This window comes from Adiantum capillus-veneris, chromosome 3 (assembly GCF_014529385.1).
Source record: "Adiantum capillus-veneris isolate H3 chromosome 3, ASM1452938v2, whole genome shotgun sequence".
Taxonomy (NCBI): Eukaryota; Viridiplantae; Streptophyta; class Polypodiopsida; order Polypodiales; family Pteridaceae; genus Adiantum; species Adiantum capillus-veneris.
The window spans coordinates 120,204,819-120,231,912 of record NC_140933.1 but is presented as its reverse complement, the minus strand read 5'-3'; the positions used below and the strand labels follow the sequence as shown (position 1 = coordinate 120,231,912).

General features: G+C 43.8%; 1 protein-coding gene across 2 annotated transcripts in view; it reads left to right on the top strand.

Moving 5' to 3' along the window:
• Positions 1 to 26,137, top strand: part of LOC147461609 (serine/threonine-protein kinase GRIK1-like) — a 69,841-nt gene extending 43,704 nt beyond the window's left edge. Inside the window, exons 2-11 of one of the 2 annotated variants that reach the window (XM_086509109.1) lie at positions 14,477 to 14,551; positions 14,634 to 14,678; positions 15,120 to 15,194; positions 15,757 to 15,844; positions 16,099 to 16,223; positions 16,315 to 16,410; positions 16,551 to 16,617; positions 24,994 to 25,109; positions 25,709 to 25,787; positions 25,875 to 26,137. In XM_086509109.1, the coding sequence (XP_086365235.1) occupies positions 14,477 to 14,551; positions 14,634 to 14,678; positions 15,120 to 15,194; positions 15,757 to 15,844; positions 16,099 to 16,223; positions 16,315 to 16,410; positions 16,551 to 16,617; positions 24,994 to 25,109; positions 25,709 to 25,787; positions 25,875 to 25,939 (831 nt within the window). In that variant the 3' untranslated portion in view covers positions 25,940 to 26,137. The remainder of the gene's footprint in view (positions 1 to 14,476; positions 14,552 to 14,633; positions 14,679 to 15,119; positions 15,195 to 15,756; positions 15,845 to 16,098; positions 16,224 to 16,314; positions 16,411 to 16,550; positions 16,618 to 24,993; positions 25,110 to 25,708; positions 25,788 to 25,874) is intronic. The other variant, XM_086509110.1, reaches the window with a different exon arrangement.
• Positions 26,138 to 27,094: the final 957 nt, after the last annotated feature.

Here is a 27,094-nt window from a genome sequence, read left to right as displayed (position 1 = left end):
GTAGGACTACTTGCCCTTGATTTACACGAGATTTCTCACAAGAAATCTTGTTAAATCATCCTGTACCTGTTTTGAATTAGCCTTTAGCTAATTCGGTACCTGTATGAAATCATTCCAAGTGGAAGGAGTCTGTCCTTGTAACAACAGTGTATTCCACCACTGACTTGCATTTTTTTTTTCCAGAAAAGTTTTTTCCAGAAAAGTGGTAGCTTTCCTGACTTTAAATGCTGTTTCCAACAAATGCTTTGTCAAATTGTTCGAGGAAAGAGAAAACCTTTGTCCTCTCATCAAAGCCATTGAATGTGTCAATTGACTCACTGATCATCTTCTTTGTATGGCTTTAGCTTATCCATTGACTCCAAATTGTCAAAAGAGACAGTTTGCATAATGGGTACACCTGTGGGTGACACCCCAAACTGACCTTGTGTGCCCTGAAATCTTGGGTGCAAACCAATGTTTGCATACATGGGGTTGGACACCATGCCTTGCATACCCCTAAACAATGTTCCTGGCATGCCAAAACTGCCTTGAACTTGATGTGCTATTGATGAAGATTGTATGAACTCCATAAATCTTATATGCTCCATCAATTGCTTGAACATGGTCACAGCAGTAACAACCTGCAAAGCTTTCTCTGCTTGGCCTGAACTCTCGCCAATTTCATGTGCAGTTGGAATAGGTTGTCTATCCTCTGAAGAGGAACCCTCTTCCTTGTTGCCATCCATCCTGTATCCAAAGAAAGACTCGTAGCCTTTCTCACCTGTATCCAAAGAAAGACTCTCATAGCCTTTCTCACCTGTAAACCCAAAGAAAGACTCTCGTAGCCTTTCTCACTTGTAAATCCAAAGAAAGACTCGTAGCCTTTCTCACCTGTATCCAAAGAAAGACTCGTAGTCTTTCTCACCTGTAAATCCACTCGATCTACTTTCAAACTCTCTGTGTTTTCAAGGTCATCCCAAACTCTCTCTGTGTCTTTAACCCAAACTGACCAAGGCTCACTTTTTGAGGAAAAAGTGATTTAATCCCGTCGATGGAACCATGTAATCGGCCTGTTAACTTCAAAAAGGGCGGTAGACTTTACTTCAAACCTTGATTTAGCTTTCACCCATTATTAGTCGTCTATTCTACCTGTGCTATAATGACTCAAGAGAGGGGAATGGGATACAGATGCTAGAATGCATCTGTATGCGAAGACCGACACCAGACTGACCCCTAAATTAGGCGCCCCTTTCGGTAGTTCTTTATTCTTTAATAGAGGGAATAAAAGCTGTGGTTCCCTACAAGCTGCCCCGCACAATCTTGGCTGAATTTCAACTGTTCTGGCCTGATTTCGGCAGCATAACTGTACTAGGATCCTTCACAATCAGTATTTCCACGCATTGGATGACTTTCCCGACACATACGGACACTTTGCAAAACCTGGCGAGAATCTGCAGCACGCTGAATTCTCTGTTTTCTGCCTAGAAAATGCGCCAGATCACTTGTACAGCGGTCCTCTTGCGTCCCCGAACCTCCTGGGGGTATTAGGGTCCGTTTAGGGCCAAAACTCTAAACCTGCAAGAATACACAGCAGGCTGTAATTCCCTGTTTTGGGCTCCGTTTCGCATGCCGGTCGCATCTGTAGCAAGACCTCGAGCTCCCGCACTTGTAGGGCTACTTGCCCTTTGAATCGGACAAGATTTCGGGCGTGAAACCTCTCCGAATTCTCCTGTACCTGCGGGGGATTAGCCGCTAGCTAATCCAGTACTTGTGCAAGAGGCTCTTGCCTCGGCAATCGCGCATGAACCTAACAACTGTACATTGGTCAATCTGATGAGCCCACTAGAGGGGCATAACCATAAAGAATAGGGGAGAGAGAGAGCAGTGAGAGGTGCGCAGGTCATGACATCCTGTACCTCATTGTACATAGAGGGTAGGCCAGCACTCCATTGAAGCTCTCCCGCCTGTGACAGTACTCAAAAACGAGCTCACAGTTGAAAATCACGTTTTTGTCTTCTCTTTAAGTAGTAAACTGGCCTCAGAGTGCCAAGTGTCACTCATTTGTACATTTTCCCGCTTTAGATCCTTGGGTCTAAAAATATCTCACTTGCAGCCTCTGTTGACTTGGCCAGAGAGTAACAAAATGATCCCCATGTCAAACTGCACGTAATGACGCGAAGACATTTTGCCGTCCAAAAATAGCAATCCCTAAAATTTAGGAGTTTCTGCCATTACATTCTTCTAGGTCATCTGACCCCCTTTGTACACTGCAGCCACACCCAGAACTGAAATGTAGCCTATGTAGCAAAGGATTCCGCTTTGGCTGGCCAATGACCCCACTTTGGCTAACCATAGTCCTTGTCCAACCTTAGTGCTCTTTAGCCCTCAGGCCTGGACTCTCTCTGAACAATTCCACACTGGCTATGCAATGCAGGGCAGTTAGATTTCTAGAGGAGTGTTTCCAAAAGGTAAAACAAACGAAATTCCCCAAAGAAAGAGAAAATAAACAAAAATGGAATTGCCACAAGCTGGTGACAGTTCCCTATCCTGCTAAGTTGCATGAAGTACCTAGGCTTGAGCCTCAACAAGCTCTATACGCGGTGTAGGTTGCCTACTTTGTTGTTGCACTGGTGACGCTTGCAAGAACTCCATAAACCTTGGATTCTGCACCTGTTGCAAAAAGACATTCACCGCAGCAACTAATTGAGTCTTGAACGCATCATCCTCAAGTTGCCCAGTCATAAAGCCCTGTACTACTGGAGGGACATTCACATCAACAGGAGGTATAGAGTGACGTGGCCGTGAGCTCTCACCAACCTCGAACACCATAGGAACTTCTTGTCTGTCTTTCGAAGATGAACCCTCTTCGATAATGCCCTTCCCTTTGTCGGCTCCCGCGTTCCTGTACTCTGTGTCTTTACCCAAAACAACCGAAGCTCACTCTTTGAGGAAAAAGTGATTGATATCCCGGCAATGGAACCTTGAAACCGGCCCATGGGGTGGTAGGCTTTGGCTTTCACTTGAAATTCTTTACTTTAGACACACAGAGAGAACGTGCAAAGGAAACCTGCGACGGGAATTAACACTTATGCACACATACGGTTCGGAAGCTAGAATGCTCGGAGCAAACCCGACAACCTGTAGGCCCCAAAATTGGCGGCCCTTTCGGTATTTCTTTATACTTTGAGAGGTAAATTACAAAGTAGAGTCTTGGGAATCCTTTACCTGTATCCTGCTAGATACTACCAGTTTTGGCCAAATTTCGGCAACATAACAGCCCCGAAACTTGCACGAAACCAATTCCCCTGCTAGAACTCACTTCCACTGACGTATACCCTCTGATTCCTGCTCAGAAACAGTAAATTCAGTACGCTGTATTTACTGGTTTTTGCTCAGTTTTCAGTCCCAAACAGTCCCCTAGCTGTCCTCTGCCGGTGGGGCTCGATTTCCAAGGGTTCTGGCATCGGTATGGCTGAAAACCAGTCAATTTACAGCGCATACACAATGCTGAATTCGCACCTGTACGGTGAGGTTATGACCCTCGCCGGTGCCTGCTTTGGAGTAGCAGCTAGCTACCCCTGTTCCTGCTCAAGGAGGCTCTTGCCTCAACACAAAAGCATGAAACCACATAGTTGTACATCAGTCAATGAAGAGCCCTCTTGTGGGGCATCACATAACTGCACGTAGGGGAGAGAGCAGTGTGTAGCGTGTAGGGCATCACTCCTAGCACCACACTGTACATGAGAGGGAAAGAAAGCGCTCCATAGCTCTTAACCTGTGACAGAAATGCATAATGAGGCCTCTCCCAACTTAAATTTCAACGCCACTTCTTCTTGCATGAGGAAAGTGCACAGGAATGTGCCACTTGGTGCATTTACAGACCGTTTCGTGTTTCGGGGTTGCCGCCTAAAAATCTCCCGATTGGTTGCCCAGTTTACTTCGTGGCAGAGTTGTTAAATGTTTCCCTGGTCATACCGAAGGTAATGACGCGAACACATTTCATGGCCCAAAATAGCCGTTCCCTAATTTTTAGGAGATGCTTCCGTTGGGCTCCCACTGGTCATCTGACCATCTATCCTCATTGGGACCGCATCCAAAAGTGCAATGTGGCCCAAGTGTCGGATACTTTCTGTTGGTAGTCCCACCTTGACTTTATGCCTTTATTGAGTTCACTTCTTAGTATCCACCAACTTGCTAAGTGCGACGGGGAGACCTACATGATCTTGCTCTGAACCTAGACATCCTCTTACTATACGATTCCAGTACCGACCATTTCTCGTCTGCTGGTGAAACTACCGTTCACATTGACCATACAATGTCCAACTGTTTGCTACTTCAAAAAGAGGGTCTCAAAACTAAAACAAAAATCATTGGAAAGAAACCAACCCTTGTGACATAGTTAACAGCTGCCACGTCCTCGTGACACGAAGGTGCAGAGGATGGAGTACGAGCTTGTACTTTGATGATACAATATAAAGAAATATCCAAAGGGGCGCCAAGGTTTGGGGGCCAATACTCTGTAGGGTGGAATTTCGCCACTCTGTTTCGCGTGTTGTCCTTCTCTTTCAGTTTAGTTCTTCTCTAGCAGAGGAGCGCTGCCACTCTTTCTTAAAGACGATGCACATGCACTACTACGCTCCTTACAATGCACAGGGCTGGGGCCTAGATCACTTGGCAGTATTCTCCACAGCCCTGGTTCATATTCTAGGACTCCTCTCACCAGTGTGTGACTACTATCTATCCTTTTTGTTGATTTCTTTCTTATTATCTATTTACTTTCAATTTTTGGAAACACCCCTCGGGAAATCTAACTGCCCTGCATTGCATAGCTAGTGTGGAACTGTCCAGAGGGAGTCCAGGCCTGAGGGCAAGAGAGCACTAAGGTTGGACAAGGACTATGGTTAGCCAAGTGGGGTCATTGACTAGCCAAAGTGGAATCCTTTGCTACAGAGGCTACATTTCAGTTCTGGATGTGGCCGCAGTGTACAAAGAGGGTCGGATGACCTAGAAAGATACAATGGCAGCATCTCCTAAAATTTAGGGAATTGCTATTTTGGGACCTGAAAATGTGTTGGCGTCATTACCTCCGGAATGACAAAGGGAACATTTTCTTACTCTGCCGTGAAGTCAACTGGGCAACCGGTTGGGAGATTTTTAGGCGGCAACCCCGAAACGGGAAAATGCTTATAAATGTGCCAAGTGGCACCTTCTGGTGCACTTGCCTCATGCAACAAGAGTTGGCGCTGAATTTAGGAGGGGGAGAGCCTCATTTTCAGTTTTGTCACAGGTTAAGAGCTATGGAGTGCTTGCTTTCCCTCTTATGCACAGTGCGGTGCCAGGAGTGATGCCCTGCACGCTACGCACTGCGCTCTCTCTCCCCTTTGGCAATATGTTATGCCCCTCTAGTGGGCTCTTCATTTGACCAATGTACAGTTGTGTGGGTTCATGCGCGATTGCCGAGGCAAGAGCCTCTTGCACAGGTACTGGATTAGCTAGCGGCTAATCCCCCCGTAGGTACAGGTGAATTCGGAGAGGTTTCACGCCAGAAATCTCGTCCGATTCAAAGGGCAAGTAGCCCTACAGGTGCGGGAGCTCGAGGACTTGCTACGGATGCGACCGGCACGCGAAACGGAGCCCGAAACAGTAAATTACAGCCTGCTGTGTATTTTTGCAGGTTTAGGGTTTTGGCCCTAAACGGACCCTAATACCCCCAGGAGGTTCGGGGACGCAAGCGGACCGTTGTACAGGCGATCTGGCGCATTTTCAGGGCTGAAAACAGAGAATTCAGCGTGCTGCAGATTCTCGCCAGGTTTTGCAAAGTGCCCGTATGCGTCGGGGAAGTCGGCCAATGCGTGGGAATACTGACTGTGAAGGGTTCTAGTACAATTATGCTGCCGAAATCAAGCTAGAACATTCAAAATTCAGCCAAGGTTGTACGGGGCAGCTTGGAAAGAACCACAACGTATATTCCCTCTTTTAAACAATAAAGAAATACCGAAAGGGGTGCCTAAGTTAGGGGCCAATCTGGTGTCGGTCTTCTCATACAGGTGCATTCTCGCATCTGTATCCCATTCCCCTCTCTTGTGTCACTATAGCGCAGGTAAAATAGACGACTAATAATGGGTGAAAGCTAAATCAAGGTTTGAAGTAAAGTCTACCGCCCTTTTTGGATTGAACAGGCCGGTTTCATGGTTCCATCGACAGGATTAAATCACTTTTTCCCATAGAAGTGAGCCTTGGTCAGTTTTGGGCTTGAAGACACAGGGGATCATAGACCAGACACAGGGAATTGCAATTATGGCTGACAGACCAGATGATGTGACTGAAGAGGTTTCCTCTTCACAGGGTCAACAGACACATGAAGTGGGTGAGTCCTCAAGACCACCACAGACAGATGACGATATATTCAGGACCCAGTTGGCTACTGCTGTGGCTATGTTTACACAAGTAATGCAGAACCCAAGGGTTTTAGCCTTTTTGCAACCTCCTGTTCCGTCTCAGCAAGTTGGGTCACTGGATCATATTCAAAAGCCTGTTAAGGCTCGAACACAGGTGATTCATACTGCACAGTCAATGGAAACACCTGTACACTTGACGGAGAACATGCAGTCTCCACAACCTGTGCCTAAGGTGCAAGAACAGGTGGCTGAGATGCCAGTCTTTCAAGCTGTACCAGTTCAGCCCGCCACCTTCAGCAGCCTATAGTTGGTTCTAATGGGCAGGGAAGCAACCTACAGGCTATGCAACAGGTCTTCCCACCACCTTCAGTACACCCTGGCTATTTTGGAGGTGGATCCGTATTCCAGAGCATGGCTGGTCATGCACCTGGAAATCAGTTTTACACGCCAGGAACAGTGTTCGGGGGTGCTCAAACGATGATGCCTAATCCCATGTACAGTGTCATGGGTATGCAACCAGGGTTTCAGAGCACTCAGGGCCAATTTGGGATGCCACAGGCAAATTTTGGTATGGCTGGAATTACAAATCAGCAGCCAAATATGGCATTTTCAGGTCAAGTTAATAGCGGCCAAGGAACACAGATGAACCCTAATAGTGTTCCCATGTTTCAGTCACTTCCATATGACAATTTAACGCCGCTGGAGAGGCCAACTCCGTACAAAGAAGGTGGCAAAGGTGTGTCTTTCACGACCTTTACAGGGTTTTATGACAGGAAGAAGGCTCTCTCATTCCTCCAGCAGTTTGACATGGCCTATGCAGGGGGAAACTTTACAGAGGCTTCAAAGGTCCGCAAGGCAGCCACTTTCTTGACAGGGAATGCGGGACAATGGTGGACAACTTTATTGCTTCAAGGGAAAGCTCCGTCCACATGGATTTACTTCAAGCAGATTTTTGCAGCAGCATGGTTATCTGATGACTTTGAAGCAGATGTCATGACAGAATGGCACCAGCTTAATGCTGCCACTTGCAGAAATCTGGATGATTACAATCGGAAGTTTTGGAAAGCTCTACCTCCAGTAACTTCCTATAGGTTTGTGCCATTGACAGAACAAATTGAAAAATACTGTTGTGGCCTACCCAAAGGATTGAGAAAATACTGCACGAAGACAAAAGTCACTACTTTGACGCAGCTCATCGAGGTAGCAAACACTGGGAATGGTTTGCTCAAGGGAGAAGATTGTGAATTTAACACTAGCGTCAAGGCAGGATCAGGCAAGAAAAATTCAGCCAAGAAGCACGTTCCCAATGAGGCTCCTAAAGGGACTTAAGAGTCGGCCAACGCAGGGAAAGATAAAGCTACGGCTGAATCAGAAAAAGGACCAGCAAAGAAATGGAAAAGACGTTTTCCTCGCAAGTCAGAAGAGCAAAAGAAGGTCCTGAGGACAGAAAACAAATGCTTTATATGTGTGCAGCCTGGCCACATTGCTTACAACTGTCCTACAAAGGAAAAGGTCAGCTGATTCTGAAGACAAGGAGGACAGGAAAGGAAAGAAGCCCATGGCTGGTCTAGTGCCAGATATGGTGGGCGACAAGCCAAACTCAGATGCAAGTGAGCTTTGCAGAGCATGGGGAAAGGTCAGGGATCAAACAGTGCTTATCTTCTTTGATCCAGGTGTCAAAGCCAACTTTATTTCCCCAGAATTGGCTTCAAAGTTGGGAATCAGACCTGAAGAGATGGGGTATACAGCAGAGGCAGGTTTGGCATGTCCTAGCCATACAGAGGCTGTGACACCCATCATTGGAAAATTGCGCCTACATATCCAGTCCTATGTAGATGCTGAAGAATTTTACATCATGCCATTGGACGGATGTGATGTGTTGTTAGGTATTCCTTGGTTGTTTCGTGTACAGGGAATCATGGATGCCTACAACAAAAAGATCACTGTATAGAGCAGGGGAAAGACTCATATTCTGGATGTAAAGCTTAAAGGGGAGTCTATTCCTACTGTATCAGCTTCTGCTATTACTTCTGTAATGAAAAAGCATCTTTCTGCGTACTTGGTTTTTGCACGTGAAGTGTCAGATTGTGATGAATCAAATTTATCTGTGCTAGATAAAGAAAGGTCAATGTTTTTACAACAGTATAGTGACTGTTTCTCCGATTCATTACCATCTCAATTACCGCCAGAGAGACCTGAGGACCATGCGATAGATTTGGTGCCAGGCAGTAGCCCACCAAATAAGCCTCCGTACAGGGTTAGTGCGGCTCAGCAGAAAGAGATAATGGGCCAAGTACAAGAGCTGTTAGAAAAGGGGCTGATTCAGCCCAGTTCATCTCCATTCTGTTCTCCAGTGTTGTTGGTGCAGAAAAAGGATGGCTCATGGCGTATGTGCATAGACTACCGTGCACTGAACAAGAATACCATCAAGAATAGGTTCCCTATACCTAGAATTGATGATATTATGGACAAATTAGAAGGAGCAGCTATGTTTAGCAGGATAGATCTAAAGAGTGGGTACCATCAGATCCGCATTAGATCAGAGGATGTGCACAAGACTGCTTTTAGAACAACGTTTGGCCTTTACGAATTTTTAGTGATGCCCTTTGGTCTCACAAATGCTCCTGCTACGTTCAATAGGATGATGGACAGAATTTTCCGTCCACACCAGCAGTTTGTTGGTACATTCTTTGATGACATGATAGTCTACTTAAAGAATGAAGAGGAGCATAGGCATCACTTGGCCATTGTGTTCAAAGAGCTACGCAGTCATAGGTTGCTCATCAATGCAAAGAAAAGTGAGTTTTTTCTGGAAGAGATTCACTTTCTGGGACACATTGTCTCAAAGGATGGTGTCAGAATGGATCCTGCAAAAGTTGAAGCGATCAAGTCATGGCCAAATTTGAAGACGGTGCATGATGTCCGAAGCTTTTTGGGACTATGCTCCTATTACAGAAGGTTTATCCGAAATTTCGCTGAGATTGCTTCACCTTTACATGCTCTTCAAAAGAAGGCAGTCACCTTTAGATGGACACAAAAAGAGATTTCAGCTTTTAATCTCTTAAAGAAAAGATGACGTCAGATCCAGTCATTGTGTTGCCAGATCTTAGGAAGTCATTTGTGGTCCAGTGTGATGCCTGCGGTAGTAGCATTGGTGCAGTGCTAATGCAAGATGGCAGGGTAGTAGCCTATGAGAGCAGAATTTTGCAAGGGCCAGAGATGACCATGCAGGTCTATGAGAAAGAGTTATTGGCTGTGATTCATGCGCTCTTAAGTTGGAAACACTACCTGCTAGGTGCAGATTTCGTTGTCCAAACGGACCATCAAACCTTGCGATACTTCTTGACACAAACAAAGTTATCTGAGAAGCATATGCGATGGGTAAATATCTTGTCCATGTTCCATTTTCAGATTGTGCATGTGGAAGGCAAGAAGAACGTTGTGGCTGATGCCTTGTCAAGGAAGCCACAAATTTCAGCTGTGTCGATTCCTTATCATCATGAACTTGATGATATGAGAGAACAGTATGCAAATGATGAAGATTTTGCAAGGGTCTTCGAGCAACTAATAGATGGACAACGTCATGAACACTATCTTCTTAAAGACGGGTTCATGATGATGCATGGCAGATTGTGTGTCACAAAGCCATTGCGACGCAAAGTTATGGAAGAGAGTCATGTCCCACCGTATGCAGGGCATCGTGGTATCGATGCTACAGTTAAAGCGGTTGAGACATTCTTCTATTGGCCTACATTGAGAAGGGATGTGGATGCCTTTGTGCGAGAATGCCTAATATGCCAAAAGGTCAAGTTTGATAGGCAAAAGGCACCTGGGTTATTGCAACCACTACCTATTCCAGATAAACCATGGGAAAGTATTGCTATGGATTTTATCTTTGATCTTCCGAGAACGCAGACAGGAAACGATGGTATTTGGACCATTATTTGCAGATTCAGCAAACAGGCTCATTTTATTCCTGTCAGGAAGAAGATAAAGCCAGATCAGATGGCACGCTTGTTTATGAGCAATATTTTCAAGTATCATGGCATGCCACAGTCGATTGTTAGCGACCGTGATCCACGCATGACAAGTTTGTTCTGGAGAGGTTTGTTTGAGAATATGGGCACCACGCTCAAATTCTCTTCGTCATTTCATCCTCAAACAGATGGGCAGTCAGAAGAGGCAAATTCTACTGTCCTAGATCTGCTGAAGTGTTATGTGTCAGAGCATAAAGGAAAGTGGGAGCAGTATTTGCCATTGGTGGAGTATGCATACAATAATACAGTGCATTCATCAACTGGCAAGGCACCTTTTGAGATAGTTGAAGGTGGCAAGAAAGTTCCTCCCATACTGCATACAAAGGACAAGATATTTGAAGCAGATAAGTATGTTCAGGACATGGATGAAATGTACAAGAAGGTCAAAGTGGCCTTAGAAAGGACTCAGGCAAAGCAAAAGAAAGCAGCTGATCGTCACCGTCGTGAAGTGGTATATTCACTTGGTGATTTGGTGCTTTTACGCTTTGAAAAGGCAAGGTTAAAGAAGATGAAGGGCAAGGAAAGACTGTTTCCAAAGCTCAGCATGCGTTACTATGTGCCTTTTCAAGTATGCGGCATAATCAGTGATGTTGCATATAGGCTGAAATTGCTTGACAGTTGGAAGATTCACAATGCGTTTCATGTGAGTCTTCTCAGACCCTATGTGGGTGATGTGCCAGAAGATATGCCAGCTGAAGATGAGCCGGAAGTCGAGGAACTTGACGAGATCTTGGTCCCAGAACAGATTTTGGCACACAAAGAAAGGAAAGTGAAAGGCAAGGTTGCTAGGCGTTACTTGGTAAAGTTCAAAAACTATCCACCAATGGATGCTAAGTGGATGGAAGAAGGTGAACTTGCAGAGTCACCAACTGTGTTATCACTTTACCTTGAAGCCCTCAATTTGCAACCTACCTTGACCCCTTGAGTTTCAAAGCTACATGGATTGTCAGTGTAACAATGGCTTCTGAAACAAATGATGTACAAGGTATTTAAAGTGAGCTCAAATGAAATACCTGTTACATGAATGTTAGAGCTGTACAGATTGTCAGTTTGGCAATTGCTCTTATGGAATGTCCAAAAGTTTGGTTAGTGCTATAGAAGTGAGTATTTCTTGTCAGTTTGTCAAGGATACAGTGATTGCTTCTATTGAAGAGTACATGTGTAACTGCATTCTTAAACTGTCGGTTTGGGTATGCTCGAAAGTGTTACGGAATCCAACGTGTACTATAAGACAGTGGCAAAATGTGCAGCTACCATTTTGTCATTGGAAAGTTAGTGACTCAAAGCAATGGCAGAGTGCGAAGCTACCACTATGTCATTGGGACAGGGTTCACACGCAGGCAATACATGAGTCGACGAGGTGTTGAATACACCAGGGTTGACAATGAGCATGAACGACTACTATCTATCCTTTTTGTTGATTTCTTTCTTATTATCTATTTACTTTCAATTTTTGGAAACACCCCTCGGGAAATCTAACTGCCCTGCATTCCATAGCTAGTGTGGAACTGTCCAGAGGGAGTCCAGGCCTGAGGGCAAGAGAGCACTAAGGTTGGACAAGGACTATGGTTAGCCAAGTGGGGTCATTGACTAGCCAAAGTGGAATCCTTTGCTACAGAGGCTACATTTCAGTTCTGGATGTGGCCGCAGTGTACAAAGAGGGTCGGATGACCTAGAAAGATACAATGGCAGCATCTCCTAAAATTTAGGGAACTGCTATTTTGGGACTTGAAAATGTGTTGGCGTCATTACCTCCGGAATGACAAAGGGAACATTTTCTTACTCTGCCGTGAAGTCAACTAGGCAACCGGTTGGGAGATTTTTAGGCGGCAACCCCGAAATGGGAAAATGCTTATAAATGTGCCAAGTGGCACCTTCTGGTGCACTTGCCTCATGCAACAAGAGTTGGCGCTGAATTTAGGAGGGGGAGAGCCTCATTTTCAGTTTTGTCACAGGTTAAGAGCTATGGAGTGCTTGCTTTCCCTCTTATGCACAGTGCGGTGCCAGGAGTGATGCCCTGCACGCTACGCACTGCGCTCTCTCTCCCCTTTGGCAATATGTTATGCCCCTCTAGTGGGCTCTTCATTTGACCAATGTACAGTTGTGTGGGTTCATGCGCGATTGCCGAGGCAAGAGCCTCTTGCACAGGTACTGGATTAGCTAGCGGCTAATCCCCCCGCAGGTACAGGTGAATTCGGAGAGGTTTCACGCCAGAAATCTCGTCCGATTCAAAGGGCAAGTAGCCCTACAGGTGCGGGAGCTCTAGGACTTGCTACGGATGCGACCGGCACGCGAAACGGAGCCCGAAACAGTAAATTACAGCCTGCTGTGTATTTTTGCAGGTTTAGGGTTTTGGCCCTAAGCGGACCCTAATACCCCCAGGAGGTTCGGGGACGCAAGGGGACCGCTGTACAGGCGATCTGGCGCATTTTCAGGGCTGAAAACAGAGAATTCAGCGTGCTGCAGATTCTCGCCAGGTTTTGCAAAGTGCCCGTATGCGTCGGGGAAGTCGGCCAATGCGTGGGAATACTGACTGTGAAGGGTTCTAGTACAATTATGCTGCCGAAATCAAGCTAGAACATTCAAAATTCAGCCAAGGTTGTACGGGGCAGCTTGGAAAGAACCACAACGTATATTCCCTCTTTTAAACAATAAAGAAATACCGAAAGGGGCGCCTAAGTTAGGGGCCAATCTGGTGTCGGTCTTCTCATACAGGTGCATTCTAGCATCTGTATCCCATTCCCCTCTCTTGTGTCACTATAGCGCAGGTAAAATAGACGACTAATAATGGGTGAAAGCTAAATCAAGGTTTGAAGTAAAGTCTACCGCCCTTTTTGGATTGAACAGGCCGGTTTCAACTCCTACATAGTATAAACAACTTTGAGCTTGGAGTCCTTGTACACGTGTGTTGATTTGTATGGCTCCTTGAGGACAGGCTGACCCAAGTATCCTCGAGGACCTAGAGTACTTAGTAATACAGACTTGTCATTTCTCAAAAAAAAAGAAAACCGAGAGACTCTAGATTGGAAGCTGATTAGTAGCCGAAGGCCTTGGCTTATGGTTTGCATGGCGGGTCCGATGCTTCAGAGTCTTTGAGGGTAGAGTAGAGCCGCCCGTAGTACGAGCGTGCAGGTGGCTTGAGCTGATTCACACTCTCAGAGGACAGTATGATAGTAGACAAGGGGAGCTCTGACAAGGCTGAGGGACAGCACAAGGCATTAATTTGGCTGTGGTGGCCTGGACCTTTCTTTATGGTGGACCACAATATCCACTGGCACTACAGGCTACCTATGTGCCCATCCCCCCCTCCCATTTTATGACTTAGCCATTGTACATACGTTGTTGATCATGGGAGAGTCTCCCTTTTCTTTTGTAGAGGGTACGCTCTTGATAGGGGAGATATAGCCCGTGCCCCGCTTGGCAGATAGGAAACTCATTGACGAATCTTTTTTGCGCCAAAAAGACAAACTTGCTTACCATTTCAATTATCAACACATATAATGAGTTCCTCAGGAAGTTCCTTGGGCGGGGTGCCTCTGTGCTTATCTCCAAGCAGAGAGTTTACTTAGCAGGATGACTCAGCTGTTAGCTTGAAGTTAGGAAGCAAGTGTTGGTCAATCTTTCTCCATAAGGTCTAGAGCCTAACTAAGTCTCACCGGAACTAACTCAAACTTTCAATCTCATGAATCAGAAGAACAATCACAATTGAAGAAAAAGAAAAATGACAAGATCAGTGTCAGTAGTTCAGATAGCCCTAGAGCCTTACTAAGTCTCACTGGAATTAACTCAAACAATCTCACTAAGACGTTGACAATTGTCAATGTTTCTATAGGGCTATCTGAACCGTAGACACTGATCTTGTCATTTTTCTTTTTCTTCAATTGTGATTGTTCTTCTAAGGAGCTTAGCCTGGTCAATGCACAAAACTTTCAAAGATGAATGTTAGTTAATCTTGTCAAGTGATAGAAGGTGGACAGGCTGGTATGCTGTGATTGAAGTTTGGCTTGCCGGTTCACTTTGATGCTCTTTGAAGTCATGTGCTTTGGGCATCATTTACGGCAGGATTATAGTGGGAAGAAGATGATCAATAACTATGTGAGGGAAGGGAACATTGGTATCGGAAGCTACAGCAAAGTGGTCAGTAGAGGTGGATGCCCTTCTGGCTTTGTTGATTTGGTTTCATGTCAGATACTGATAAGGGCCATTTTTGTGTCATCAGGTACTTTGTCGAAATGTCGCCGATGAAGAATTATATGCCATGAAGGTTAGCTTCCTGAGTTATAGCATTCACATTTATGAGCAATAATAGCCACTACACAACTCTTGTCCTGTTGAGAAGCTTACCATTATGTTTCTTACTTTTCTGTAGCTACTAATGGTCTGCATGTGTTGTGTTCATGTCAACTCATCCTCATGCTTTGCATACATGTTCCTTGAGGCTGAGAGCTTGATCATGATCTCCATCTCTTTAATGTAGAATGCCACTGCTAGTAGTCTGTCTTCCTGTTTTTCATTTAGAATGTGGTAAGGAGCATTATGTCAAGGTGAAAACATTACATGGTCCATGTGTCACTAGCTACTTTTGCAGGGAACAAGTTGTAATAGCTATTTTATTTTAGGATTTTGAAAGATATGTTTTGACTTGTTGCACACATTTCTGGCTCAAATGCTATTTCAAAACAATCCAAACATGGCTTGTTTGCAGATTGTTCAAAAGTCTCGTTTGCGAAGGATCAAGGTGGCTCCCACGGAGACCGCTTTGACCGATGTATACAAAGAGGTAATTTTTGAGTCCATCAAATTTAATCTTCATCTTAATTTAGCATTCTTGGACCATGTCTTTTGCATAGCTGGTTGTGCAGCAGTTGTGATAGTTTTATTGTAAATGTAACTGAGTAAGCAGATCTTCGTATTGATGTATGTGTGTGGGAGTAAATATTGGTACCTAGTTCTACACCCACTATTAGGCACTGATAAAGTTAGCGGGGATCTCATAGTATTTAGTCAATATTATGCATGATGGAGGTGATGATTATATTGTCTTGTGGATGACTACCATGAGTATGTACCTTGCAATTCCTTTCAAAGGTGTATCTAGGTTTATCCTGGACCTGTCTAGGTACATAGAATAGGTTCTCTGTCTTGTAGAGGCAGCACTTTCTTTTCAATGAAAAATTATAGACTACAGTTAGTTACCTTTTAAGACTGGACTTTTGAAAGATTCCGTAGCTGATAATATGGTTGGCAACAATAACAATGCTGTTTGTTGTATTGTTTTCATAACAAAAAAGAACTGGATCAGTTCAAGGTGGAGTGATTGACATAATTTTGTTTATTATCAGGTTTCCATAATGAAAGAACTGGATCATCCCAACATAGTTAAGCTGATCGAAGTGATTGATGATTCTGAATGTGACCGTCTATACATGAGTAAGTCTCTAATAAATTCTCATTGTATGCTATATGTTTGGAGGCCTTGTGTGAAGCAAATTCCCCATCTCCTTCCTCTGTTTCTTGTTTCTGGTTATGGTTAAAAAGCTGGGGTTTTACATGCTGTGACCGATGAAGTCTAGGTCTATGCCATGGTTTTCAAGAGCGCCCTGATGATGTAGGTGATCTTATGAAAAGTGTGAGGATGACTTGGCTGTTGATTCTAAGCTCTCACCGTTTTGCTGTATGGACAGTCTTAGAGTATATTGAAGGCAGATGTATGTTTGAAGGCTCAGGCCCTCCTGGTGGAATTGGTGAGGCAACTGCGAGAAGATATTTTAAGGACGTAGTTACTGGGATTGTGTACCTGCATAGCCGTGTAAGTATAAGCTGGTGTTTTACCTGTTTATGTTTCTTGTGGAATGCACACTTTTAGTCACGATGAACATGAATCCAGTCTTTTTTTGTAGAGGATCATACATGGTGATATCAAACCTGAGAATCTCCTGATAAGTGCTTCTGGCCATGTCAAGATTTGCGACTTTAGTGTCAGCCAAAGGTTTCAGGTGAGGCTTTTAGACTTGCTAGGTGGATGTGTTTAATCATGAATGAAAAGGTTGATTGCTTATGATCTTCTCTCCAAGTCAGACCTCCACCCTAGGAGAATTGTTGTGTTTTAGACTTCTGTTAATACTTGTTTTTTCAGGGCAACAATGATGAGCTTCGACGTTCCCCTGGTACTCCTGTTTACACGGCACCAGAATGTATAACAGGTAACCTATTTGATTATGGTAATATGTATGCGAGGGTGTGATGTTCAAACTTGTAGTTCACTTCATAATGTTTAACTGCTGAAGGTATTGCTGAGTTTTTTAGAGTTGTTTAATGGTTGATTCTTAGAATGAAAAATTTATGGTGCTCCTTTTGTATGAGGTAATGGTGGGGCTGGCCTTCTAATTAGTGATGGTCGTAGTGGCAGCAATATTATACCGGCTGGTCAGCCAGCTAGCTGGCTAATACATGGTCTACTACACAGACTTGTTCACCATTATTACTGACTGTACCTTCTGCATACCCCTTTTCTGAGTATCCAGCAGATAAATTCCATCTGAGGTAACAGTGCATTGAAAAATGTATTGGGGCTCTGCGTGGTCCAGCCATGAACACTTTGTCCATGGTAATCTTACAAGTTCAAGACTGAGGGGCTGCTTGCTTGGATACACTGTTCATGGTAAGTTACAAACAGCTCCTTGGATGAACAAAAGCAGCCAGGCTAGTAGCTTGTTTCCCATGAGCTGGGCTGCAAGATTGATGCCGCTAGGACGTTAAAGTGTGGCTCTACTCTCCACGCAAACTCACCCATGGTTGCATCCATTCGCACGCCTAACCCCTTCTTCCTATACCATAGGTACCATACGTACCTTATGCATTCTATCGGTTGGTTAGTCTCTCATATTATATTCTGTACAATTAGAAAAGGTGTGGCGTGTAGAGCCGTACTTCACATTTTCAAGTTCTTTTTATTAGTCTGATAGCATCATTGTAGCCTCACTTTGATCAACAATGCAGATATAAAATGTATTTTAAATTTGTTTCAATACATCACGTACCTTACCTGGTTGAGAAGGTGCCGATGAGAAGATGCCTTACTGACATTGATATCTTTTTTCTGATTTTGGAATATGGTCTGTATGTTTTTTAATAGCATATTACCTTCAGAGTGGGATAGCATTGGTTTTTGTTAATCAACTAATTTTAGACAAACCTGCTCCTGCTGTTGGGCACTGATGACAGGATTAGGGACATCATGGCTATTGTTCAAGCTATTATAAAGAGATGGTGATTTTTATTTTCTGTCTGCATATTAAGGTGGCACAATGTCAAGTTTTTGAAGACTGTGTTGTAATTCGTATGAGCTATGCTTAGGAGGATTCTGGCTCTGACTCTGAGTTTAACATTGACCACCTTTCTAAGAAAAAGTATCCGTGTCTGGCCAGGTGGATGCAATGGCCAATTGTATCTTTGACCTAGACACAAAAACACCAATTCTAAAACCTGTGTCAGAGTTATCCGGGCGTCCCCAGGCTCAATTTCACGTGGGAACACACTCCCTTACTTATTTCAACTCTGGAAAACAGAGCTCAACATAGATTGCGGACCATTATTTATGTGCTTGTGTTAGCGTGCAATCTTTACTTACTACTTAATCCAGTATTGTGCTGTAACAAACTTGGACACCCCAAGTCTAGATTCTACCGCGACACAGCAGAGATTCACTTTATAACAGTTCACAAAAGATGACACGGCCCGGCGTAGTTCCGTGCCAAGAGGTATTGGCCCCAAAGATTGGCGCCCCTTTCGGTATTTCTTTTTAGATTAATCTTGGTGTAAAGTACAAGGGAGTCTGCGGGGACTCACACTCAAACTCTGCCTCCAGATGCTTTGACTAATGAGGCCCCAACAAACTTATTTATTGTTACAAGGGATGCCCAAAAGCAGAGCCCCAAAATCTCAAACTCAAAAGGTCTTAAACTTAACAGCATTTGTAGTCCAGAAGCTGTCCCAAAAATCAGCCAGTGTAATTTGCAGAGATTGTACGGACTGCCACATCATCAGCCTAGCGCAAATTGCGGAGGTCCGTACTGCCTGCCACGTCAGTTCTGGAACGAGTATCTCCTCGCTTTTCTCCACTTTGGGTTGCTCATCGGGCACATCGCCTTTAAAAGGCTTCAATAGACTCACATGAAAAGCATTGTGAATCTTCCAAGTATCGGGCAGCTTCAGTCTAAGAGACATCATTTATTTTTTCTTTTATTTGGAAAGGGTCATAGCACCTCATGCTAAATTTGGAAAAAGTCGCTCTTTTCCCTTTTTCTTTCTTAGGCGTGCCTTCTCAAAACGTAAGAGCACCCAATCGTCTTCCTTAATTTCAAATCGCAACGGTGTCGATCTGTTGCCTTCTTGTGTCGTTCCTTAGATTTTGCTAAAGCCTCTTGGACCTTGGCAAAAGCAATGTCGAAGTCCCTCGTGTACTGGTCAGCTTCAAAAATCTTATCTTTCGTGCTAAGGAAGGGTGGAACCTTCGGAGCACCTTCAATGATCTCAAATGGCGCCTTCTCCGTCGAAGTGTGGATCGTGTTATTGTAGGCAAATTCCACCAAGGGAAATTTTTTTTCCCATTGAGTCTTTTGATCAGAAATGTAAGACTTCAATAAATCCAGTACGACTGAATTTGCAATCTCAAATTGCCCATCTGTTTGCGGGTGAAAAGATGACGAGAACTGCAACCGTGTGCCAATGTTCTCCCAAATAGCCTTCCAAAACAAACTCGTGAACGGGGGATCTCTGTCAGAGACTATTGTCTCAGGCATGCCATGTAATCTGAAAATATGTGCAATGAACAGTCTCGCTAAATGATCTGGCTTGACTGTTTCCTTCACTTCAACGAAGTGAGCTTGCTTGCTAAATCTGTTGATGACAGTCCAAATGCGATGCCCACTCTATGTCTTCGGGAGATAAAAAATGAGATCCATAGCAATACTTTCCTAGGGGCGGGTGGGAATGGGTAAAGGTTGTAACAATCCCTGTGCTTTATGCTTGTCAAACTTGACCTTCTAGCATACCAAGCAACTGCGTACAAAGTCGTCCACATCCTTCTTGAGTCTCGGCCAAAAGAAGTAACGCTCCACAGCTTTCAAGGTGGTGTCGATGCCACGGTGACCCATAAAAGGTGGACAATGGCATTCAGTCAGAACCTTTTCCCTCAACAGCTGTGTAACGCACAACATCGTTTTCTTCATCAAGTAGCCATCCCGTATGGAATATCCCGCTACTACCTCCCCATTCTATATTCGTGTGAATATATCCAAGACATATGGATCTGTGGCGTACGGATCAACCATGTCCTCGAAGCTTCTATGGTGAATCCCGGAAATAGCCAAGACTAGCGGCTTCTGGGACAAAGTATTTGCCACCAAGTTCTTTTGTCCTTGAACATAGACAATATGGAAGTGAAACTGTGACAAGATGTTAGCCCAGGCCCCACCGTATCTGCTTTTCCGAAAGCTGCTTCTGTGACAAGAAGTAGCGTAAACTCTGATGATCAGTGAAGACCGAAAATCGGCTCCGAGTAAGTAATGTCGCCATTGAGTAAGAGAATGGATCACTGCCAAAATCTCTTTCTCATATATCAGTGCTGTCAATTCTGGCTTTGAAAACAATTGGCTTTCATAGGCAATAACATGGCCTCCCAGACTACGACCGCAAGCATCACAATATACTTCAAATGACTTTTGCAAATTCGGCAAAGTCAATACTGGTCCAGTAGTCAATTTCTCTTTCAATGTCCGAAAGGGAGTCACCTCTGTGGGTCCCCACGAGAAAGGGACTCCTTTCTGTGTCAGAATGTGCAAAGGGAAAGCTACCTCTTCAAACTTTCGAATGAACCACCGGTACTAAGAACACAAGCCCAAGAAGCTTCCAACTTCATGAACTTTCGTCAAATCTGGCCAATTGGGAATAGTTTGAATCTTATCGTGTGTCTGGGGAATGTTATGATCTACTAGTTGATTCCCTTTATCTTTTCTTTCCTTGTGCCTTGGGACTTGCGGGTAGCGTCTTTCGCTTCCCTTGTCCATTGGCATGTCAAAGTCAATTATCGGAACCCTAAGACGTACTATCATCTGATTCCGCTTTCTCTGGAATCCTTTGATAAACTTGCATCTGGTTCCCTTAGTTTGTCAGAACCCTCTGATTCTCCAGAATCATGTGATGAGTTATCATTTGGTTCCCTTGATTCATTCTCTTCACTGGCAGACTCTTGCCTTTTTGAGGTGGATACTATCCTGCCCTCCGTATAAGTTAATGAGCTGTCATGCATTCCAAATCGTTGCTTTGCCATAAGTCTCTGAATGGAGTCAGATTTCTGGCTTAAAGCATAGTTTTGAATCTCTTTAGCAAACCACAACAAAACCGCTCAATCTGGTCTTTCAAAGTAATCTACGGAAACAAAGACGTTGGCAAACAAGTATCCCAAAATCTCTGGCTGTAGTCACCCAATGTATCTTTCTCAATCATTTTCAAGTGATGCCAAGTCGTGATGACATTCATCCGCACCGTTCCTTTGAAGTAATATGCCGCATGTCGCTCCCTGGAATGTTTTGAGAGCCACTCTCCAGAGAAGGCGACGTCAAATTGTATATGGCCCGGTCTATCTGTACCCTTTCTACTGAGACGATGTGTCTCAAGGAATGTATTTTGGCAAGAAAAACTTGCTTTTTTTTTTCACATTTATAAGCAATTTATGCTTCCTCAGTGTCTGGGAAACCCACAAATAAGCAATTTATAAGCAATTTTTTTTTTCACATTTATAAGCAATTTATGCTTCCTCAGTGTCTGGGAAACCCACAAATAATTGGTATTCTGTGAAAAATTAAAAAGTCGTCCTGAAAGCTGTCTTGTAGACGTCTTAAGAACAATACAGATCTGATGATAATCACTCTTCATATCAATTCAGCAAGTAGAATTCTGAAGTTTGCGGAGTATATCATCGATCCTTGTAAGGTGGAAATCTGTTCTGGTTCATTGGTTCTTTATTTTGGCCTTGGCTAACTCTGTAAGGTGGCCGGTTTGGTTGTGTACTACCAGGAATCAATCATGTGATCTTCACGACGTAAAGGAGGCAACTCACTTTATACGCCTTCAGAGAAACATTCAGCCCCTATTGCAGAAAATCTTGTCGTTCTTTTTCGAGGTCAAACATATTCGACCTTCAATCATCATTCAGTTCTGAGTAAAGAAACTAAATTTCATCAAGTACAATCTCTTTGCCCTTCATCTGTCAAAGTCGATTTTTTAGGCCGATAGTCAACCACGGTGTTGTTCTTGTGGTACCAAGGGATTTCGAGGAGGACGTCACAACCTTCCTAAGGGCATTACGTAGAAGTCCTCGTGCCCTAAATACCCTTGACAATTCAAACGAAGTTTGCCAATGATCGGTGTAATGGAAACATCCCGTCTGTGTGCAGCTAGAACTGTCTCCGCCTGTGGCCTCAGCCTGTCGGGATTAATTCCAAGTCGAGCCGCCAATTCAAGTGAAAAGAAGTTGGCCTTGGCTCCTCCATCAAAGAAAATGAGGGCTTCCTGATCTTTCACTTTGCCCCAAGTGTGGCTAAGTTTTGTATTTCGTTCATCTGATTCGGTTCAAGCCCCACTCAATGTGGAACCAGTTCTGCTTTCATCTTTCCTTTTCTTCCGCACTCGGCTGCTGCTCTGTAACTGTCAAGTTTATCTTCTAGTGGTCCTTTGAGTTCTGGTCTATCTCTTTCTGCGTGTACAAGTTCCGCTTTTCTGCACTCGTCTGTCTTTTCGGCTTTCCTCCCTACCTGAGAGAAGAAGCAATGGCTACATGCCATCTTGAGTAAACCTTATCAATTGGTAATTCTTCAGGTGTCTCGTCAATCTCGGGTCCTGGAGTACTTAATCAATCTATTCACACATATGCCAATCTGCATTTGACGTTTGTACTCCGTTTTGGCAAACTTGCCCGATTTTTTTTTGCCCAAATCTTCATTCTTTTCTTTAGTTCCTGCATCATATTTTCAACTTTTCTTTGCCTTCCCACTCAAAGGTGTCATCTCTGTCAAATTCTTCACGAGAACCCATGTGTAATTTGGGATTCTTTATGGCTTTATGCCCTGTAAGACAGAGCGATGAAGAGGGGAGTACGCCCAATGCGTGATGCATGAAGGGTGGGAGTGGCTAATAAGTCCGAGGTCTCGACACGAAGATTCTTTCACAAAAAGTTTGCGTGTGTTGCTAAAAGGACCGGATCCTCCGTAGAAGAAGAATCTTTTTGCGCTCTGATACCACTGTAACAAAACTTGGACACCCCAAGTCTAGATTCTACCGCGACACAGTAGAGATTCACTCTTAAACAATTCACAAAAGACGACACGTCCCGATGTAGTTCCGTGCCAAGAGGTATTGGTCCCCAAGATTGGCGCCCCTTTCAGTATTTCTTTTTATATTAATCTTAGTGCAAAGTACAAGGGATTCTGCGGGGACTCACACTCAGACTCAGCGTCCAGATGCCGCAACACGAAGATTCTTTCACAAAATTTCATAAAAAGTTTGCGTGTGCTGCTGAAAGGATCAGATCCTCCGTAAAAGGAGAATCTTTTTGTGCTCTGATACCATTGTAACAAACTTGGACACCCCAAGTCTACATTCTACCGTGGCATAGCAGAGATTCACTTTAAAACAATTCACAAAAGGCGACACGGTCCGGCGTAGTTTCGTGCCAAGAGGTATTGGCCCCAAAGATTGGCGCCCCTTTCGATATTTCTTTTTATATTAATCTTGGTGCAAAGTACAAGGGAGTCTACGGGGACTCACACTCACACTCAGCATCCAGATGCTCTGAGTAATGAGGTCCCAACAAACTTATTTATTGTTACAAGGGATGCCCAATAGCAGAGCCCCAAAATCTCAAACTCAAAAGCTCTTAAACTCAAAGCAATTGTAGTCCATAAGCTGTTCAAAAAATCAGCCAGCGTAATTTGCAGAGATCGTACGGACTGCCACGTCATCAGCCCAGCGCAAATTGCGGAGGTCCGTACTGCCTGCCTTGTCAGCCTGTCAGCGGGATTTGTGGCGCATTTTCTGGCTGCTGCTGCCACGTCAGGAGGAGCTGTGTGTGTGTATCCGGGAGCACTGCCACGTCACCAGTTTGTGACATGTGCTGTGTCCTTGAGATCTTCCCATCTCGATACTCTGTAGCCCATCTGTGCATCAAGAATATTCATACTGTGGTATCCTACTGGGCCGGATTTAGGTCATATTTCCTTCACTATGCTCTAGTCACCTGTCCTATCGGATAAATTTATTCCAACCATCTACCAGATATTCCCGTTCACTGTGCTCTAGTCATCCCTTTGGTGAAGGGATACTTCGTCTACAACGGTCTAGTAATCCTTTGATGAGACATCAGTCTTGCTATCCATGCTGATCATACAGTCTATTACGGAGGTTGCACCCTCTATCGCTGCTCATGTCTGTGATGCTGTTGTGTTGATGCACCTCTCCCACCACACTTGCCCCTTCTCCTTTCGCCTTTCCGCTACCTTCCTCTGTTTCTGTTCTTTGTTTTAGTGTCTCTTTTGCTCTTATGAATTCTTCCCTTTGCCTTTTTTTGTTTGGTCTTGCTTTTGTTTCTGTTATTCTCTTGGGCAGTTTTTCTTTTACTTGGCATTTCAGTGCAAGTGCATGCGTACGGATTGGCGGGTGGGTGGATGAGGTGTCTGTGGTGTTTCTGTGTTTTTCCTTTTTTTTTTTGTGGGTGGGGTGGGGGGGGGGGGGGGGGGGGGGGGTGCGTGCGCGCGTGTCTGGGTTTCTCCAAAGCTGGATGCCCTCTTGATTCAATTTACAATCACATTTTTCTCATAGATAAGAAAATCAAGGAAGTTGGTAAAATATATGGGTGCACTGTGCAGAATGTGTAAGTCAAAGCACCCATACTCACATTTGTGGAGTGTGGAAGACAAAGCACTCGTACGCATATGGAGTTCAAACTTCGTACCGACATATTTTAGACAAATACCCAACTGAGGCACTGAGAGGGGCAGCTTAGTGCCACCGTTTTCTCGTGTGCAGTACTTATTATTCAATCGTTGCAGTCTGTAGATTGTCATAGCATACAACATCGATTTATGATTTATTATCTGATCACTAATCTGAAGTGTTTGCAGAGTGCATGAGCATTTGTTGAGACAGATAGCTTAGTGAACCTTAGTAAGAATAGAATATGCCTCGCTTCTCCTCCACTTACAAGAAGAGTCAAGACCTTATGAACTCCGTATATTTAGTGCTTGTTTTCCTTGATTTTACATGTGTTGTCAAGCAGGCACGCAGGCCATAGCTGTCTATTTATTGGGTAATTTATTACTGATTTTGGTTTCCCTGAAATATCGTTATGGTAGACTTATGCTTGAATACTTGAAAATTAATGAAGGTAGACACGCTGATTTTTTTGCATCGTGTACTTCCTGCTATAGGAGATTGCTTTCAAGCAGGCATTTATCAAGCTGTTTTCCAAATGGTGTATTTTAATAAATGGTTTTGTTATCTGATATGTTCTCTTTAACGTTCAGGGGCAACCTACCGTGGGAGAGCAGCAGATGTTTGGGCTCTAGGAGTTACATTGTACTGTATGATTATGGGTACATACCCATTTATAGGAGATACATTACAAAGCACTTATGATGAGGTAATTTCTGAACTTGTTTTAATAAATTTTTTCCAAATTTTTATTTATTTGAGTACTAGAGAAGCGGGCTGTTGGAAACGTTAACTTTCTATAAATTTTTTTGGTGCAAGTGTATTGGCTACTAGCCAATCAGCAAACTATATTTGTATAACAAATAAAGTGATTTTGTTCTTCCTTTTTCTGCTTCATTGTGTCCCTTGCTTCTGTATTTTTGCAAGTGTTTTATCCTCTCATATGATTCGTAAGTTCAGACTATTCTGACCTTAGGAAGGTAAGTAACTATACTTCCAGCCTACAGGCCTTAGTAAACCATGGGATCAGTATTCAGGAAAAGTGTCTTAGCTTACAATTGTGCCCCTTTGGAATTAAAAAGTGCCGGTTGAGAGGAAAAGGAAAAATACTGCCTACATTTTGAGGGAAATAGTGTAAAATTTGTAAATAATTAGCTCAAATTTTCAAATTTTCCTCTTGAAAAATACATAAAAAGGAAATGGGTAGTAGTGGGTCACTCACGCTTTTTCTGATCTATGTCGGCCATTGCAATTTTTCACCTTGTTTCAATAAGGAAAGTTTTGTTGTTGGGGCTATTTATGAGACAGATAGTTCATGGGACTTTGAAGCTCCCGGAAGGACTAACCCCTCAGCTGGCAGACCTACTGGAGGGACTTCTTTGTAAAGGTGGGTCAAATGGGATGTAATTTGAGGTTTCATGCTCACCATGTCATAAATGCTATTTCAAGTGGCTAATACTTGACTGTCTTACAGATCCCATCGATCGTATGACTTTAGACAAAGTCATTCAACATTGGTTTTACATGGAAAGTCCATAGTTAGGGATGTGAGCAAAAACTTGGGAAGAAGCCTTCAGTCATCAAAATGGCTTTTCTGATCTGTGTGCGCAATCGCGCATGTAGGAGGCCATGTAATTTAGATAATAATTCAATGCAATGTATATGGAGTGCAAAGTTGTATTTTTGGTGTATTGTAATTGTTTTATTACCAGATGAAAGAAGCCCATTTTTCAGTTGTGTGTGTGTGTGTGAGAGAGAGAGAGAGAGAGAGAGAGAGAGAGAGGTTTCAACATTGTAGGAACAATCCCAGGAAGATCTAACTGATGACTTTTGAACTGAAGGCCTTTTAGTAAGAGGACTAGGATAACCAATCTACCAGTTTGCGCTCTTCAAACTTTCCAAAGCACCCTAAATGGAACCCAAGCCAAAAAGTATGCATACATCCAATACAACGGCAGCAGCACTCCAAAAAGCCGAAATGATCGACCAAATGCCATCGCAGGGGAACAAGTGTGAAGGTATGTGGAGATTTAATCAACAAACCGATGGGTATGATGATGCCACAGTAAATGCGGGATAGTCTCAGTTTGCAGTGCAACGAATACATTGTGATGTAGCGGGGAAAATTCCAATGAGACATCTCCACATGAATAATTGCTCTTTTAGGGAAAGTTTAGCATGCCACAATTCCATGACCCTATTGCGCCACCATGCATCACATTTATGCATATCCATACCATATTCCAATGATCCACTATCCAAGAGGATGATTGCTAGGGAAAGCATAGCATCATTGAGTCGATCCTCATCAAAGAGCAGTGGAATAGGGGAGATGTAATCAACAAGATTGCAAATAGTTTGCCATGCATGTCGATAATGCATACCAAGACCAAAAGTGATGGTTGCTTGCCGAAGTGAAAGTGCATGCCCATTAGTATCGGTAACATATGAGATCGAAGTAATTCCTTTTCGGCTTGTCCAGGAGTTTGTTGAACCAGAGTTTGATAAAAAAATCACTCTTTGTAGCGTGAGCAAATTGCCACTATCACCATCTCGACCATGTCATGACAAATGATTGGTTACTTGTATTCAATCAGCTACTACAAGACTGGAAGCGAAGGGTTAGCCTAGAATGGCACACATACACAGACATCTCCCCCCACCATTCACCCTTGCATGCATGAACGTCAGGAG